Genomic DNA, 18,982 nt, shown 5'->3' on the forward strand with positions numbered 1-18,982 from the left:
GATAGCACTACAGACCACTACCCTACCTTCCTCTTGACAAACATTAGTAAACCACCACTTGAATACAACAAAGTCTCATTTAGACTCCATGATGAGGCCTCAATAAGGAAGTTCACAGCTGACCTAGAGACTGTTGACTGGCCTACAGAATTCTCCAAGGCCAATGGTATTGACGACTGGACAGACATTTTTCTTAACAAACTACTTAGACTATACAACAAACATTGTCCTATAAAAACAAAACAGATCACAAACAAACGGCTTGGTTGCCCATGGCTAACCAGCACCATTCTGAAATCCATTGATAAGAAACACCAATATGAAAAGCAATATAGACAGGGCTTAATACACAAAGATATTCTTAAACACTATTCATCAGTCCTCACCAAAGTAATAAAGAAAGCCAAACAACTATACTACTCCAGTAGATTCACTGACACAAGAGGAGATGTAAAAAAGACCTGGAAAACACTCTCTCAGATTCTAGGGACCCACAAACTAAAAAAAAAAACAAGAATATTGTCCTAACTAAACCTAATGAAACACCACTGCAACCCATCGACACAGCTAACAAGATAAACGACTTCTTCTCAACCATAGGTTCTAATCTCGCCAATAAAATCCCACGTACCAATGCCCATGCCGGGGACTACCTAGATGGGAATTTCCCAAATTCCTTCTATCTTGCTCCAACTGAGCCCACGGAAGTCACCGAGATTATAAAGTCACTTAAAAATAACTCAGGGAATCTGTCTCATGTCCCACCATTATTGTACAAGAGAGTGGCCCATGTCCTCTCGCATACTATCTCATTGCTTTTTAACAAGTCACTAGAAGCTAGCACCTTCCCGAAACTACTCAAGACGGCAAGGGTTACACCAATACATAAAGGTGGTGACCCTACAGATTTAAACAACTATAGGCCAATATCAAACTTACCATTGCTATCCAAAATCTTTGAGAAACTCGTGCACAGGAGACTATATTCATTTATAACGTCACAAAACATACTCAACCCCTGCCAATTTGGATTCAGGAAAAATAAAAGCACTAACGATGCAATTATAAAAATGCTAGATCTGCTTTACACAGCATTGGAAAATAAGGAATATCCACTAGGAATTTTTATTGTCCTAAGAAAAGCTTTTGACACAGTAGACCACGGCATCCTACTCCACAAACTTGACCATTATGGTATAAGAGGCCATGCGCTTGCATATTTCAAATCTTACCTTACTAATAGGTATCAGTATGTCACCATTAAAGACACAGCATCAACAACACAGCCACTTGATACTGGAGTTCCACAGGGAAGTGTCCTTGGTCCCCTGCTCTTCCTCATATACATCAATGATCTTCCAAACGTATCTCGCCACCTGAACCCCATTCTCTTTGCTGACGACACGACTTATGTCATCTCTCACCCTAATCTTGCAACCCTCAACACCATTGTTAATGAGGAGCTGATCAAAATATCGACTTGGATGACAGCCAATAAACTTACGCTTAACGTTGACAAAACCTACTACATTATGTTTGGTAGCAGAGCAGGAGATGCGCAAATTAACATTAAGATCGACAACACTCTAATTACCAGGCATAATGAGGGCAAATTCCTAGGCCTATACCTCGACAACAACCTGAACTTCAGCACCCATATCCAACACATAACCAAAAAGGTATCCAAAACGGTTGGGATCCTCTCCAAGATACGATACTACGTGCCGCAAACTGCCCTTCTCACACTATACCATTCACTTATATATCCATACCTCACCTATGCTATCTGTGCTTGGGGTTCAACTGCAGCAACACACCTAAAGCCAATAATAACCCAACAAAAAGCCGCAGTAAGAATAATCACTAAATCCCATCCCTGGCAACACACCCCCCCCACTCTTCATAGATCTAAACTTACTCCCTGTTCAGTACATCCACACTTACTACTGTGCAATCTACATCTACAGGACCTTAAATTTCAATATTAACCTTGACCTAAAACGCTTTCTTGATAGTTGTGACAGAACCCACAGGCACAACACCAGACACAAGCATCTCTATGACATTCCCCGTGTCCAACTAAACCTTTACAAAAATTCAATGTATGTCAAAGGCCCTAAAATCTGGAACACCCTACCTGAAAATTCCAAAACTGCAGACACATTCATCACTTTCAAAACTACCATCAGAAAACATCTTATCTCCCTGATACACCCTGTCAACTAATAATACGAATACCACCTGGTGGTTCACACTTACACTCACTCACCCATTTGACCATAAACAGAAATATCAATCTCAATCTCAAAATAATGAATCTTAACTAGTCAAAAGTTGGCCTGTGATACTCCAATACTGAAACTATGTATAGTGCCAAAACAAAAGCATTCACATTGCTAAACTCACAACTAGTATTTAGTCACTTAGCCATAATACCAACTTATCTCATAATTCTGTAACATTTTAAACCTAAGATTTAATATAAGTCTGCCTGAAATGCCTAGCCATGCTAGGCGTTCTAGTGGTACACTCTGTAATTATTATTTTACTACATGTAAACCACACAATAACCAAATTCTGTAAACTCAGCATTGTAATACTTATAGAGAATAAAGTTTGAATTTGAATTTGAATTTGATGTTTACGCTTCGGCGATTTTGCCCAGTTTGAGCCCTATTTTCAGCCAATTTCAGTGTACAGATCATCTCAATTTCTGTAATATGTCTTCCATTATATAAAATGAGACCAGGAAAACTAGAATACAACAATAAATACCATACGAAAATACAGTGCAAAGTCGCTGTTTTAATCCAAAAACATGGTCAAAGTTTTTTTTTTTCTCATTACGCACTGTGTGCTGCAGGATTTTTTTATACCGCGCACACTGACCACATAGACCCATTCTTTCATATGTAGGCCTACCAGCTTTCTCTCATTAGATTTGAGGGCGCTAGAATTTAGGCGTACTAGTACGTTAAAAACCCTGGTGCGTAAGCCGTACTAGTACGGCCGAAACCCTGAAAGGGTTAAGTGTGTAATAGAGCTAGGCCTAAAAACATGCATGTAGAGTACACACATTACCCAGCTTAAAATATTTTTGTCCTTAGCTCATAGTGAGTAGTGCATATATTCATTGTAGGAAGCCTGAATAAGTGAAGAATGGGTATACTGACTGAAAACCACTGCATTAGTGAAATGCTGTAAAGCGAAGCACTGTAAAATGGGGCCTTCCTGTACTCTATCCCAGTCTTTCTCAAAAAGAAGCATAACATCTGGTATGCTAATTCACACTTCATCATTTACATTGTAAAATAGTGTTATATTGTATGTATTTAGCATTAGTTGTTATACCTTTTTTTTTTTTTTAACAAGTCGGCTGTCTCCCACTGAGGCAGGGTGACCCAGAAAGAAAAAAAATCCCCAAAAAAGAAAATACTTTCATCATCATTCAACACTTTCACCTCACTCACACATAATCACTGTTTTTGCAGAGGTGCTCAGAATACAACAGTTTAGAAATTTTTTTTTTTTTTTTTTCAACAAGTCGGCCCTCTCCCACATATAAAGATACACAACATATCCTTCCAAACTGCCAATATCCCAAACCCCTCCTTTAAAGTGCAGGCATTGTACTTCCCATTTCCAGGACTCAAGTCCGACTATATAAAATAACCGGTTTCCTTGACTTCCCTCACTAAATATTACCCTGCTCACACTCCAACAGCTCGTCAGGTCCCAAATACCATTTGTCTCCATTCACTCCTATCTAACATGCTCACGTACGCTTGCTGGAAGTCCAAGCCTCTCTCCCACAAAGCCTCCTTTACCCCCTCCCTCCAACCCTTTCGAGGACGACCTCTACCCCGCCTTCCTTTCCCTACAGATTTATACGCTCTCCATGTCATTCTACTTTGACCCATTCTCTCTAAATGACCAAACCACCTCAACAACCCCTCTTCAGCCCTCTGACTAATACTTTTATTAACTCCACACCTTCTCCTAATTTCCACACTCTGAATTTTCTGCATAATATTTACACCACACATTGCCCTTAGAGAGGACATCTCCACTGCCTCCTTGCTGCAGCATCGGCAACCATGTGATTTCTCTTTTGCTATATTGGTGGTCATAACAATACACTGTTGTAAATATTCATTTCCACTGTTGTCTTGTATTACTATTGTGACATCTGGGAATTTGTTCCACAGAGACAAACTGGAGGAACAGTCTCGGGAGCTAGAACGTTTAAGGAAGCAACTGTCTGCCAAGGAAGAAATGGAGCGTCGCCAGATCGATGCTGTTTGCCAATTGAACATCACGAACCAACGTTTAGAGCAGATGGTAAAAGATGCAAATGCAGAAAATGCTGAATTGGAAGGCAAAATGACTGCACTTAAAAGTGCCCTGGATACTGCATACAGGTGGGAAACTTGGGAGCTCTTTGTATTTGTGTAACTGAAGGTTAAGTCACAATGCTATGGCTGGAACACTTCATAAATAACCCACACCTTGGAGATGAAGCATTATAATGTGTTTTCCCTGACTTGATAATGATCTACAGTTTGCCTTCCAGTTATTTGTGATATGCCTTTGAGTATTTTATCTCGTGATGTTTTTTTAGTATTGAGCTCTAAGCTCCTGGACCTGCCCTTTAACTTTTGACTACTTGAGGAGATCTTGTACCTCTGTCCTATTTACTTTAGAAGCTGTGTATGTTCATCCTTTTATATGTCATCTAGTTCATTTGCTTTCTTTGTTACCCTCATTGTAAAAAAGTTTTAACACATAGCTAACTTGGGTATTAAGCTTAAAGCTGCATCCTAGTATCTTGGTTACCCCTTACAGTATACAGTAATAAAATACTGTTAGGCACAAAAGAAAGCTGGAAATATAAACACATATGCAGTATAATGTGATCCTTTATTGACAACGTTTCACCCACACAGTGGGCTTTTTCAAGTCACACACAGATCTACCTGGGGTGGAAGGTATGGGAGTATTTATAGTCATGTTCAGAATGTTGAGGTCAGGTGGAGAATGCTGCATCTGATGATCTACCGGGTGGAGTTATAGAGTCTTGGGTAGCTTGGCAGGGGTATTGGACAAGTTGTGAGTAGACCTTCTGCGGTGTTCTATGTTCTTATGTGGGATAGCGATGAAGAAGTTTCTTGGCGAGTGGTTCAGCTATGTTATAGAAGCCGTTGTTCTGGTTGAAATTGTTGGTTATAGAGATAAGCGATGATTCCAGGATTCTTCTTTATATTTCTTTATATTTCCACTGTGTCGGTATTTGATACCATTTATTTCCACAAAAGAAAGCTGCTGGTATATGGTGCATTTTGGGAAGATTTTGGTAAATAGTGTATCCTTCTAGGTAGTAGGTTGGTAGACAGCAACCGCCCAGGGAGGCACTACCATCCTGCCAAGTGAGTGTAAAATGGAAGCCTGTACTTGTTTTACATGATGGTAGGATTGCTGGTGTCTTTTCTGTTTCATAAACATGCAAAATTTCAGGTCCGTCTTGCTCCTTCTACTTACACTTAGGTCACACTACACGTATATGTTTTTTTTTTTTTTTTCAACAAGTCGGCCGTCTCCCACCGAGGCAGGGTGACCCAAAAAAGAAAGAAAATTCCCAAAAAGAAAATACTTTCATCATCATTCAACACTTTCACCACACTCACACATTATCACTGCTTTTGCAGAGGTGCTCAGAATACAACAGTTTAGAAGCATATACGTATAAAGATACACAACATATCCCTCCAAACTGCCAATATCCCAAACCCCTCCTTTAAAGTGCAGGCATTGTACTTCCCATTTCCAGGACTCAAGTCCGACTATATGAAAATAACCGGTTTCCCTGAATCCCTTCACTAAATATTACCCTGCTCACACTCCAACAGATCATCAGGTCCCAAGTATCATTCGTCTCCATTCACTCCTATCTAACACGCTCATGCACGCTTGCTGGAAGTCCAAGCCCCTTGCCCACAAAACCTCCTTTACCCCCTCTTTCCAACCCTTTCGAGGACGACCCCTACCCCTCCTTCCTTCCCCTATAGATTTATATGCTTTCCATGTCATTCTACTTTGATCCATTCTCTCTAAATGACCAAACCACCTCAACAACCCCTCTTCTGCCCTCTGACTAATGCTTTTATTAACTCCACACCTTCTCCTAATTTCCACACTCCGAATATATATGTATATGTACAAGCATATTTATATGCACCCCTCTGGGTTTTCTTCTATTTTCTTATTAGTTCTTGTTCTTGTTTATTTCCTCTTATCTCCACGGAGAAGTGGAACAGAATTATTCCTCCATAAGCCATGCGTGTTGTAAGAGGCGGCTAAAATGCCAGGAGCAAGGGACTAGTAACCCCTTCTCCTGTATAAATTACTAAATTTAAGAAGAGAAACTTTTGTTTTTCTTTTTGGGCCACTCTGCCTCGGTGGAATGTGGCTGGTTTGTTGAAAGAAAGTGTATCCTTCTCCACCCTATTTATGCTGTGCTCAAAGTGCTCTCTAAATATCATAACTGCTGCTACCCTGCTCATGCCTTAGTGTATTTTGTTATATGAGATGAGCTCATAAGCTTTCCCTGTAGCTTCCTTTCCTTGGCTCTGGTAGCAGTGCAGGTGCAAACTTTGTATTTTCTTTTATCTTCATCATGTCTGGTGGTGCTGTAGTCAAATAGTAATCTTATGCATATAGAGAATAGGGATTGGAAAATGTTCTTGTTCAGGTTTCTAAAGGTCATTTTTTCATTTGCTAATCTGGCATGTGCTGAGGATTTTATTCTGTTTCTGTGCTTCAGGGAACAAGTCTAAGTTGTAGTGTTTACTTCCTTGATTCTTTTCCTTACTTGAATGAATTTTTTTCATTAAGTATTGTTTCAACAGTTGCATTACTTAGCACTTGCTGCATTTATGTTGTGTGTAATTCATTTGTTAGCTAGTTGGAAAAAATGACAGTATACTTTCATTTAGATAAAGAAGGGTCATGTTGACACATCATGAAAGTCTATTTACAATACAGCCTCTCCTCACTTAATGACAGGGTTCTGTTCCTAAGAGTATGTTGGTAAGCGAATTGGTCGTTAAGGAGGGGATACTATACTGGTAGTAGGTTTGTGTCAACCATCTTTAGATATTTTTTTAATGTCACCTTTGCACCATTTATAACATTTCTGGTATATTTTTAAATGTTTATACAGTAGTTTACTGTATACTGTAATAAACAGAGTAGAGGAAATCAGCTCTAACATACATTACTTAGGTTTGCATATTGGTTGGAGAGCCAGTCGTAAGTCCGAGTGGTCGGTAAACAAGTATGTCGCTAAGTGAGGAGAGGCTGTAATGTTATTTTGTATTAACTAAATTCTGAGTAGAAGTTAATGCTTAACAATTTTGTTACAAAGTTTTCTGCTATAATACAATGCTGATGATCATTTGTATTATTCAGAGAGATGACAGAACTACAGAGGACAGCAGCAACAAAGGACGCAGAAGCCCAGGAGCAAGCTTTGAGCGCAGAGGTGGGGGCTCGGAAACAGCTGGAGATAACACTAGCAGAGGCTCAGTCACAAGCACATCGAGAACAGGAAGCACTTATGGCTCAGCTGCTGGAACTTCAGGATACACTCACCAGATCAGAAAATCAAGCCAATAGGTAGTGATTCAGCTTCTCATACATAGTTTGTATTTGAGGGAAAGGTGTGATTGTGTTTCAAGAAATGTTACAGTATGGTAGATCATTTTAATTGTGACACCCTTGCACTTCTGGAAAGACAACTAGAAAACGGGTGATGGTGAATGTTTCTTCAGGTCGCTCTATGTTGAGAGGAAATAGTGATTGTGTTTTAATACAGTCAGTGTCATAGCTGAAAAGCAAGAGAAATTATAATAAACAAAACTTTGAAGGTGATGACGAAAATAAGAGCCTCTCGCAATTCTGTTTTAAAAATATTATATCAACTGAACATTACTGTTTTTTAAAGGTTCTTTGATTCAGTAGATATCTTAATGCCTTTGCCTAGTGGTATACTCAGAAACTAAATTGTGATCCTTTGGTATTTTAAATGGTGGTGGGTAACCTATCTGGTATGCCTGAGGGTGCTTAGCCTCCAGTATGTCAGTGGGCACTTAAACACTGTTACTCAAGCAGTGGTATTCCAGAGGTTGCTGAATCACCAAGCAGATCATCATCTGACAAGGATCTGCATAATGGAATGCCCATTTTTTCCAATGAATAAAACACCCCTACCTAGTGGTGGAGTGTTTACTGTTCTGGCCTAGCAATTCATTAGCTCCGTGTTCGATACTTTCTGAAAATTCTCAACTGAAGAATGCTTTGTTTAGATGGTGGAGATATAATCCACCATCTAAACAAAGCATTCTTCAGTTGAGAATTTTTCATTGCACTAAACAAACTATGGTAGGTCTTAAAAGTATAGCTCAAAAGAGACTTAATTTGTAGAGTCCAGTTTTCCAAAAAATGCAACCTTGTTATGCTGTATTTCCTAAGACATAGTAGCTTTAATGCTCTCAGTTTTCTTAATTTAAATTTCTTCTAAATCTGTAAATTTTTAATTAAGTATATTCTCTTTTTTTTTCATATGGACAGAGAATATTGCATATGTGATTTAGAAATTTGTAATAGAAATTTGTTTACAGATTTTTTTTTTTACTATTTTATTTACAGAAAAGAGCGCCAACTGCGCTCTGACATCAGTGAGTTACAGCAGAGAGTGTCTGAGGCTGAAGCTCGGGCAGAGGAACTCTCTGGCGCTGTAAGTGCTGCCACAAGACCTCTACTTCGACAGATGGAAAATTTGCAAAGTACTCATTCCTCCCAGCAAGCTTCATGGGAAACACTGGAGACAACACTCACTCGCCGCTTAAGTAAGTCAATGCTTTGTGCATTACATCAGTTTTATTATGTCATGACATTTTAGATTAGCATGTTGAAACATCTGTGGAAAGAAAGAAGTTTATCTTAGGAGGTAAAAAAGGGAATGTAACAGTATATTGGTACCAACACTTATATGGTTATGAGGAATGGGTTTTGAATGCTGCAGCAAAAAAGAAGCTATAAGAAGTGATGCTGTCATCTTTTAGAGCATTGTGTGGTGTGAATATCATGTAGAGAATTTGGAGTGTAGAAATTAAAAGGTGTTGTGGGGTGACCAAGGGTATAATTAAGAGAGTTAAGAAAGGGTTGTTCAGGTGTTTAGGCATGTAGAGAGAATGGAGCAGGATAAGTTGACAAAGAGGGTGTATAAATCTGAGATGGAAGATAGAAGGGAAAAGGGGTCCTCACAGGAATGGTTGGAGAGAGAAAGAGTCAGAGTCTCTTGAGTTTTAGAGCCTTGAGCATCCACCAGAATTATGTGAACATGTTAGAGAGGAGTGAGTGGAGACAGGTGGTTTTTAATGGACATATTGGTGGACTGTAAGCAAGGCAACATTTATGAAGGGATTCAAGGGAACCTGGTTAGCTGGACTTGAGTTCTAGTGGTGGAAAGGGCAGTGCTTATACTTGTATTGCTATTTTTTTTTTTTAACAAACCAGCCGTATCCTACCAAGGCAGGGTGGCCCAAAAAAGAAAAACAAAAGTTTCTCTTTTTAAATTTAGTAATTTATACAGGAGAAGGGGTTACTAGCCCCTTGCTCCTGGCATTTTAGTCGCCTCTTACAACACGCATGGCTTACAGAGGAAGAATTCTGTTCCACTTTCCCATGGAGATAAGAAGAAATAAACAAGAATAAGAACTAGGGAGGTACTACCGTCCTGTCAAGTGAGCGTAAAACGGAAACCTGTAATTGTTCTACATGATGGTAGGATTGCTGGTGTCTTTTTCTGTTTCATAAACATGCAAGATTTCAGGTACGTCTTGCTACTTCTTCTTACACTTAGGTCACACTACACATACATGTACAAGCATGCAAAACAACCACTCTGAAAGAATAGAGAAATTCCAAGTGCTTTCGTGACTACTCACATTATCAAGGAACTATGATAATGTTCCTTGATAATGTGAGAAGTCACGAAAGCGCTTGGAATTTCTCTATTCTTTCAGAGTGGTTGTTTTGCATATTCTGAAATCACCTGTTTACTGTGATCTTATTGCATGTACAAGCATATATATATATACACACACCCCTCTGGATTTTCTTCTATTTTCTTACTAGTTCTTGTTCCTGTTATTTCCATGGGGAAGTGGATCAGAATTCTTCCTCCGTAAGCCATGCGTGTTGTAAGAGGCGACTAAAATGCCAGGAGCAAGGGGCTAGTAACCTCTTCTCCTGTATATATTACTAAATGTAAAAGGAGAAACTTTCATTTTTCCTTTTGGGCCACCCCACCTCAGTGGGATATGGCCGATGTGTTGAAAGAAGAAAGATGTATGTGTAGTGTGACCTAAGTGTAAGCAGAAGTAGCAAGACATACCTGAAACCTTGCATGTTTATGAGACAAAAAAGATACCAGCAATCCTACCATCACGTAAAACAATTACAGGCTTCTGTTTTACACTCACTTGGCAGGATGGTACTACCATCCTGCCAAGTGAGTGTAAAACAGAAGCCTTTAATTGTCTTACATGATGGTAGGATTGCTGGTGTCTTTTTTCTATCTCATTAACATGCAAGGTTTCAGGTGTGTCTTGCTACCTCTACTTACACTTAGGTCACACTACACATACATGTACAAGCATATATATACACACCCCTCTGGGTTTTCTTCTATTTTCTTTCTAGTTCTTATTCTTGTTTATTTCCTCTTATCTCCATGGGGAAGTGGAACAGAATTCTTCCTCTGTAAGCCATGCGTGTTGTAAGAGGCGGCTAAAATGTCGGGAGCAAGGGGCTAGTAACCCCTTCTCCTGTATAAATTACTAAATTTAAAAAGAGAAACTTTTGTTTTTTTGTGCCACCCTGCCTTGGTGGGATACGGCTTGTTTGTTGAAAAAAAAAAAAATACAGAAGGGGTTACTAGCCCCTCTCTTTCAGCATTTTATTATTATTGTTATTATTGTTATTATAGACGAGGCACAAATGGCAGTTGCATCAAGCAGTGAAAAAGAAAGACATGCTCGAGAGCAGTATGCAGAACTGGCAGCAAATTCATCTCAGTTACAAACACAGGTAAAACTATACGTATCTACAAGCGTTTAATTGTGACTTAATGTAAACTTACGTAAGGTTGGTGTGACTCTTTTTAACCTCAAGTGGCAGACTGGAAGTACTATATGGACTTCCAGAAAGCTGCAGGGTCTAGTCCATGCAAGTTATGGGTTACAGTATTTCATTGGTCAAATTAAAAGATGATGCCCATGTGTGTGTAGGATTATGTTATGGTTATTAGCATTGTCCTTAATAATATGTAAATCATTTATCATTTAGGGGTCGGCCTAGGAAAGGTTGGAGGGAGGGGGTAAAGGAGGTTTTGTGTGTGAGGGGCTTGGACTTCCAGCAAGCATGCGTGAGCATATTTGATAGGAGTGAATGGAGACAAATGGTTTTTAATACTTGATGTGCTGTTGGAATGTGAGCAAAGTAACATTTATGAAGAGATTCAGGGGAAATGGCAGGCTGGACTTCAGTCCTGGAGATGGGAAGTACATACAGTGTCTGCACTCTGAAGGAGGGGTGTTAATGTTGCAGTTTTATAAACTGTAGTGTAAAGCACCCCTCTGGCAAGACAGTGATGGAGTGAATGATGATGAAAGTTTTTTTTCTGGCCACCCTGCTTTGGTGGGAATTGGCCAATATGTTATTAAATAAATAAATAATAATTTATATTAGTCGTTGACTAATGAGTCTATTAGGGGAGTGCTAAACCCATAGGATTATACAATGCATGTGGGAGGGATGGAAGGTATTCAGGTTCAATTCAGGGAATCAGAGCACAGATCCAATTCCTTAGATCAAGAGCCCCTCACCAGCATCAAGGAACCTCCTTTGAGGGGGATGAGTTTATTATATTAGTGTTTTATCAATAAGATGGATAATCTAAATATGATGTATGAGGGAATATTTATGAACTGGAGATGTATACTAGAATCCACATAATAAGTTAAAAGTGAGTGTATATTACAGCACTTCCAGTGATGAAGTAGTGCTTTAATGGTATTGAGGATGAAGGGATGAGGTGGGTATTGCCTGGTTGTCAGTTCAGGCTGACTCCCATGATTTTCATAATGTGTAGTTCATATCCCTTTGTTAAATCTTTTAAGCCAAGCCATACTTGCAGTCAAGGTCTGTGCATTACAGCATTTCCTACTAGACTATATGACTGTCCCTATCAAGGGATGGAGGGAAGTGCCTCGATGTTAGTGAAGGATTCTTGATCTGTAACACTAACTCTACCCTCCCCTTCCTTAAATCATACTAAATAATCTTTCATTTCCCTAGTACTGTATGACCTTAGGAGTTCATCACTTCTGTTTTAAGGGTGCTCACTATATCTTGGGATTGTCTGGTTGAGAAAAATAAGACTTATTCCATTTTCTTAGTTTTTGATAAAATTCTACATAAAATTAGAAATACTTGGTAAGTCTTTTGTTGTAAACCATGTTACTGGCAAATATAGTTTTTTAATGAGGACATTTTTAATGTAATAGTAATAAGATAGGCAAATTACATCTACTTTACATATTATACAGGCTTTAACCTAGCTCAAACTCATATATGTTTTATTATTGTCATGATATTAAAATATTCATTAATGCTTACTCAATAATGCTTCCAGATAGCTAACTTGCACGAAGAAAATGCCAAGTTATCATCCCAGCTTGACATTGTAACAGGAAAATTGGAATCACTATCAGAGATCCGGACTAAGTAAGTTTTACTTTGACATTTGGTAAATTATTAATATGGATGAGAAAAAGAAGAAAGCCCAGAATGCTACCTTGGGGAACACCTAAGTTCATTGGTAGAGTATGTACTTGAAGTGTCATTCATGGCTATAAGTTGTTGTCTTATACTGAAGTGTAAGACAACAGCTTATACTTATATTTGTGCCCTCTGAATGTAAAGTGATTTTGCTTGGGTAGAAGCATACATGTATTGTATCTCCAATATATTATGTTTTAACAATTAATTTTAGTGGGGATATTTTTCTAGGCTTTCCTGGATGTGCTTTTGGTATGGGCATGTCATGAACACTGTTCTCAAAGAACTGATGCAACAAGGTCCTCACTGGATGCCACAGACAAAACCATTCATCACACAAGCCCAGTAATGACTTAGAATGAAGCCAGTAGCCATAGGGAATCCTGAAATATCCTGCTTTGAGATGCTAGAGTAGGGTATTACTTTGGACATTAAATTACGATGAGTGCCTTCCACCCAGGGTATTTTAATGATAAGCACTTTAAATATTAAACAATAAAATAAAGAAAATACTATTTAACATATTGTATACAGTGCTGATCCTGTTGTGTTCACTGGAAGAGATGCTCTAGCTTATTCTAGGCAAGAAAAAGCCATTGGAAGTGCAAGACACTTGTTCTTAAGTAATTAACTGGTTCCATAATGCCTATGTCTTAAATGTAAAACATCATAAGCTTGTTCAGCAAAAAGGGTGGGCACCAGGCCATCAGTGATAGAAAAAATCTGCATTTAATTTTTTTTTTTTTAAGATTTAAGGCAAGTATTATCAAGATCTGTGTGTGCTATTGAAGTTTTTGATTGCATTGCAACAAAATTTCACTATAAAAAGTCTTGTTGTACGAGGGTTTACTCTATCACCTATAATCAGTTTTTTTTTTTTTCAACAAGTCGGCCATCTCCCACTGAGGCAGGGTGACCCAAAAAGAAAGAAAATCCCCAAAAAGAAATACTTTCATCATCACTCAACACTTTCATCTCACTCACACATAATCATTGTTTTTGCAGAGGTGCCCAGAATACAACAATTTAGAAGTATATATGTATATATGAGGGGTGTTAATGTTGCAGTTTAAAAACTGTAGTGTAACGCACCCTTCTGGCAAGACAGTAATGGAGTGAATGATGGTGAAAGTTTTTCTTTTTCGGGCCACCCTGCCTTGGTGGGAATCGGCCAGTGTGATAATAAAATAATAAATAAAATATGTATAAAAATACACTATATATCCCTCCAAACTGCCAATATCCCAAACCCCTCCTTTAGCGTGCAGGCATAGTACTTCCCATTTCCAGGACTCAAGTCTGGTTATATAAAATAACCGGTTTCCCTGAATCCCTTCACTAAATATTACCCTGCTCACACTCCAACAGATTGTCAGGTTCCAAATACCATTCGTCTCCATTCACTCCTATCGAACACGCTCATGCACGCCTGCTGGAAGTCCAAGCCCCTCGCCCACAAAACCTCCCTTGCCCCTTCCTTCCAACCTTTTCGAGGACGACCCCTACCCCGCCTTCCTTCTCCTACAGATTTAAATGCTTTCCATGTCATTCTACTTTGATCCATCCTCTCTAAATGACCAAACCGCCTCAACAACCCCTCTTCAGCCCTCTGACTAATACTCTTATTAACTCCACACCTTCTCCTAATTTCCACACTCCGAATTTTCTGCATAATATTTACACCACACATTGCCCCTAGACAGGACATCTCCACTGCCTCCAACCGCCTCCTCGCTGCTGCACTCAGGACCCAAGCTTCACACCCATATAAGAGTGTTGGTAGTACTATACTTTCATACATTCCCTTCTTTGCCTCCATAGATAACGTTTTTTTGTCTCCACATATACCTCAACGCACCACTCGCCTTTTTTCCCTCATCAATTCTATGATTAACCTCTTCTTCTTCTTTCAACAAACTGGCCGTATCCCAGCGAGGCAGGGTGGCCCAAAAGAAAAAACAAAAGTTTCTCCTTTTAAATTTAGTAATATATACAGGAGAAGAGGTTACTAGCCCCTTGCTCCTAGCATTTTAGTCACCTCTTACGACATGCATGGCTTACAGAGGAAGAATTCTGTTCCACTTCCCCATGGAGGTAAGAGGAAATAAACAAGAACAAGAACTTTTACGAAAAATAGAAGAAAACCCAGAGGAGTGTATATATAAACCATACCCCCGGCCGGGATTGAACCCGCGGTCATAGAGTCTCAAAACTCCAGCCCGTCGCTGGAGATTCGTCTGTAAAAACTTGCATTTGTGGTCACAGAGGTGCCTGTGCTAACCTTCCTATGGTGTAGAAATATACCTAGTTGGATGAATCTTATTGTGGCTAGCTGGTCTAGTGGCTAACGCGACGGGCTGGAGTTTTGAGACTCTATGACCGCGGGTTCAATCCCGGCCGGGGGTATGGTTTATTTGCAATCGTGTCATTACGATTTCTTAAGTCAGTGTATGTATGTATGTATGTATGTATGTATGTATGTATGTATGTATGTATGTTATGTATGTTATGTATGTTATGTATGTTATGTATGTTATGTATGTTATGTATGTATGTTATGTATGTATGTTATGTATGTATGTTATGTATGTATGTTATGTATGTATGTTATGTATGTATGTTATGTATGTATGTTATGTATGTATGTTATGTATGTATGTTATGTATGTATGTTATGTATGTATGTTATGTATGTATGTTATGTATGTATGTATGTATGTATGTATGTATGTATGTATGTTATGTATGTATGTTATGTATGTATGTTATGTATGTATGTTATGTATGTATGTATGTATGTATGTATGTATGTATGTATGTATGTATGTATATATATATATATATATATATATATATATATATATATATTTATATATTTATATATTTATATATATATATATATATATATATATATATATATATATATATATATATATGCATATGCTTGTACATGTATATGTAGTGTGACCTAAGTGTAAGTAGAAGTAGCAAGACGTACCTGAAACCTTGCATGTTTTCTTTCTTTCAACACATCGGCCATATCCCACCAAGGTGGGGTGGCCCAAAAGGAAAAACGAAAGTTTCTCCTTTTACATTTAGTAATATATACAGGAGAAGAGGTTACTAGCCCCTTGCTCCCGGCATTTTAGTCGCCTCTTACAACACGCATGGCTTACGGAGGAAGAATTCTATTCCACTTCCCCATGGAGATAAGAGGAAATAAACAAGAATAAGAACTAGAAAGAAAATAGAAGAAAACCCAGAGGGGTGTGTATATATATTCTTGTACATGTATGTGTAGTGTGACTTAAGTGTAAGTAGAGGTAGCAAGATGTACCTGAAACCTTGCATGTTTATGAGACAGAAAAATGGACACCAGCAATCCTACCATCATGTAAAACAATTACAGGTTTCTGTTTTACACTCACTTGACAGGACGGTAGTACCTCCCTGGGCGGTTGCTGTCTACCAACCTACTACCTAGGATGATTAACCTCATCCTTCATAAATCCATCCGCCAGCACATCAACTCCCAAGTATCTGAAAACATTCACTTCTTCCATACTCCTCCTCCCCAATTTGATATCCAATTTTTCTTTATCTTTTTTAAATTGTGAGCTCTGTGTATTTCTGGCAAGAAAGTTACTGAATGAGTGACAGAAGTGTTTTCTTTTGTTAGGAAACAATTGATGTGATAGCAGATTCATAATATTCATGTTTTTTAACTAGTATAATATTTTAATTTCAGAGAAGCTACTCAGATTGAAGCTCTAAAGGCTTCATTTGCTGAAGAGATAGCAGAAGTGAAAAGAGAGAGAGACAGTTTTGAACAACAACTTGAGATAGAAAAGACTGCAGTTGCTGCTGAGAAAAAGAAAACAATGTCTCTTCAAGAGCAGTTAAAAGATCGTGATAGAAAATTGCTACAACTAGCAAATGAGGCTCCAGAGAGTCATAACAGCACTCCTCGTTCCTCCCCCACTCCATCTTTGTCACGATTATCAGTCTCTGGATCTCTGTCTGAATCCTTCTGTGGTTCCCAGTGGGGGGTAGGTTATACTGTAGTTTTGTCAGTGGTTTGGATATGATGATTACACAGTTTTCTTTCACTTTTGAAACACAACCATGAAATAAAATCTGAATGATACCTTTTTTGGCCATTTCACACAGACTTTACAAACCTAGTTACAGTATTCACTTGTGTCTATCTGCTTATCTTCTAGCACAGTCACAAGTAATGACATCAGCAGATTCTAGGTGCCTGAATATAATGAAAAAATTCAGAAATTTGTATATAAAGAAAGAGGAAACATAGCCACTATCATTTATTTAATTGCTGTTTTGCCAGGTGGAGTTTGACATCTCTGTTCTTGTGACCTGAACTGCAGTATCCTTTTGCCTCCTTTAGAGGGGTGAGGATAATGTGAGCAGTTCTTAAATACATGTATGTAGAACCATTAGGAAACTTCCATCTAGTCACACGAGTTAGACACAAGGCAAATGAAAATTTCCAAAGACAGAAATCCAGATTAATGCTGGTATTGAAGGAAAGGAGCCGTAAATGAGTGAGAAAATTTCCTACTACATTTCAGTAACCACATCCTCAACAATACACCTATTATTCTCTACACAATGGCCAACACCTGCTACCCACTGCATACCAATTCACATGCCCATCCATTTCCCACACCTGTGACTATTATCTACTTACACGAGAGCCCTACATGCAACGTCAACCCTATTATCAAGTTGCATTTATCCAGATACAGTGCATGCATTCCTTGCTATATTATATAATGTATTAAAGAGTAATAATGCAATAAATTTTTAGTACATGTATATACAGGAGGGTCCCATTTATACAGCAGGTTAGGTTCCAGGCTACTACTGTAAAGCAAAAAATCACTGTAAAGTGAAACGTAGCCCTTTTCTTCTTTTTTCACTTTCAAATCCATATAAAAGCCTGATAACATATTTACACTATCATATATTAAGTGAGCAATAGAGCTAGACCTAAAAAATGCATATGCAGTACACTCATTACCAACCTTAAAATATTTTTGTCCAAAGCTTATACTGTAGTGAGTGGTGAATATATTTATTAAAGGAAGTCTGAAGAAAGGGTATAATTGAAAATCACTGCAGTAATGAAACTGTAAAGCGAAGTGCTGTACAGCGAGGCCCTCCTGTAATGTCAAAATATTTCATATCTGGTACATTTCATATAAATTTTTGCAACAGGATGAAGTTTTTGAGTCGGGTTGGTCTCGTGCAACATCACTCTATGACTCGATGCGCGGTAACACCACTGCCACTGTAGATGCTCTCACTTCTCAGCTGCGACAGAGAGAAGGCATGTATTAATAATGCTTTTTTTTTTTTGTATAATTTAATTTGAAAGTTTCCTCTGGCTGAACAGCTGGAGGATATACAATAGAATAGTGTGTGGAATTAAATAAAATGAGATGGTCACTGTTATGTCAACAGTTTAAAGTTACTGAATGGTTTTACCAACAATTTCCTAGGGGAATCAGGGATTATGGGATTTTTTTTTTTTTTAATATAGCTAAACATATCTGAATTGCTTGTTCCCAAATCATTACTGCACACATATACAGTCCAAGTTTTTTGTTTCAAAATCCTGGGGAAAATATCAAAATGAGGAGTTGTGAGCTAGAGCCACAAACCAACATTGTATCTAAATTAATAGCCACCATCTTAGAAAAATATGATAAACACTAACACAGACTGTATTATAATGTGCGTTATACTCTCTAAATATTAGTCAGAAAGATGCATGTCATGAATTTCTGCAGAGATTTAATGTGCACTAAGTGACTCAGGAACAATGAAAGAGGGGAGATGTTAGATGGGGAGGTGGAATTACTGGAAATATGGAGAGGATATTGTGACACATTCTTAAATATTAATGATGGAGAGGCAGTGATTACATGAAGAACAAAAAGGCACAATACCATGGCTGGAATAATACACAAATAACCTGCACACAGGAGAGAGAAGCTTACAATGTTTCAGTCAAACTTGGATTGAAACGTCATTGTAAGCTTCTCTCTCCTCT

General features: G+C 38.3%; 1 protein-coding gene across 3 annotated transcripts in view; it reads left to right on the forward strand.

The window, feature by feature from the left end:
• The window catches only part of LOC128699621 (TATA element modulatory factor), a 104,591-nt gene that overhangs the window by 72,552 nt on the left and 13,057 nt on the right, over positions 1-18,982 (forward strand). For all 3 annotated transcript variants that reach the window (XM_053792352.2, XM_053792353.2, XM_053792351.2), the window contains 7 exons: positions 4,209-4,421; positions 7,468-7,674; positions 8,707-8,906; positions 11,051-11,151; positions 12,758-12,849; positions 16,652-16,952; positions 18,145-18,256. In XM_053792352.2, the coding sequence (XP_053648327.2) occupies positions 4,209-4,421; positions 7,468-7,674; positions 8,707-8,906; positions 11,051-11,151; positions 12,758-12,849; positions 16,652-16,952; positions 18,145-18,256 (1,226 nt within the window). The remainder of the gene's footprint in view (positions 1-4,208; positions 4,422-7,467; positions 7,675-8,706; positions 8,907-11,050; positions 11,152-12,757; positions 12,850-16,651; positions 16,953-18,144; positions 18,257-18,982) is intronic.

Source organism: Cherax quadricarinatus, chromosome 67, assembly GCF_038502225.1.
Source record: "Cherax quadricarinatus isolate ZL_2023a chromosome 67, ASM3850222v1, whole genome shotgun sequence".
NCBI lineage: Eukaryota > Metazoa > Arthropoda > Malacostraca > Decapoda > Parastacidae > Cherax > Cherax quadricarinatus.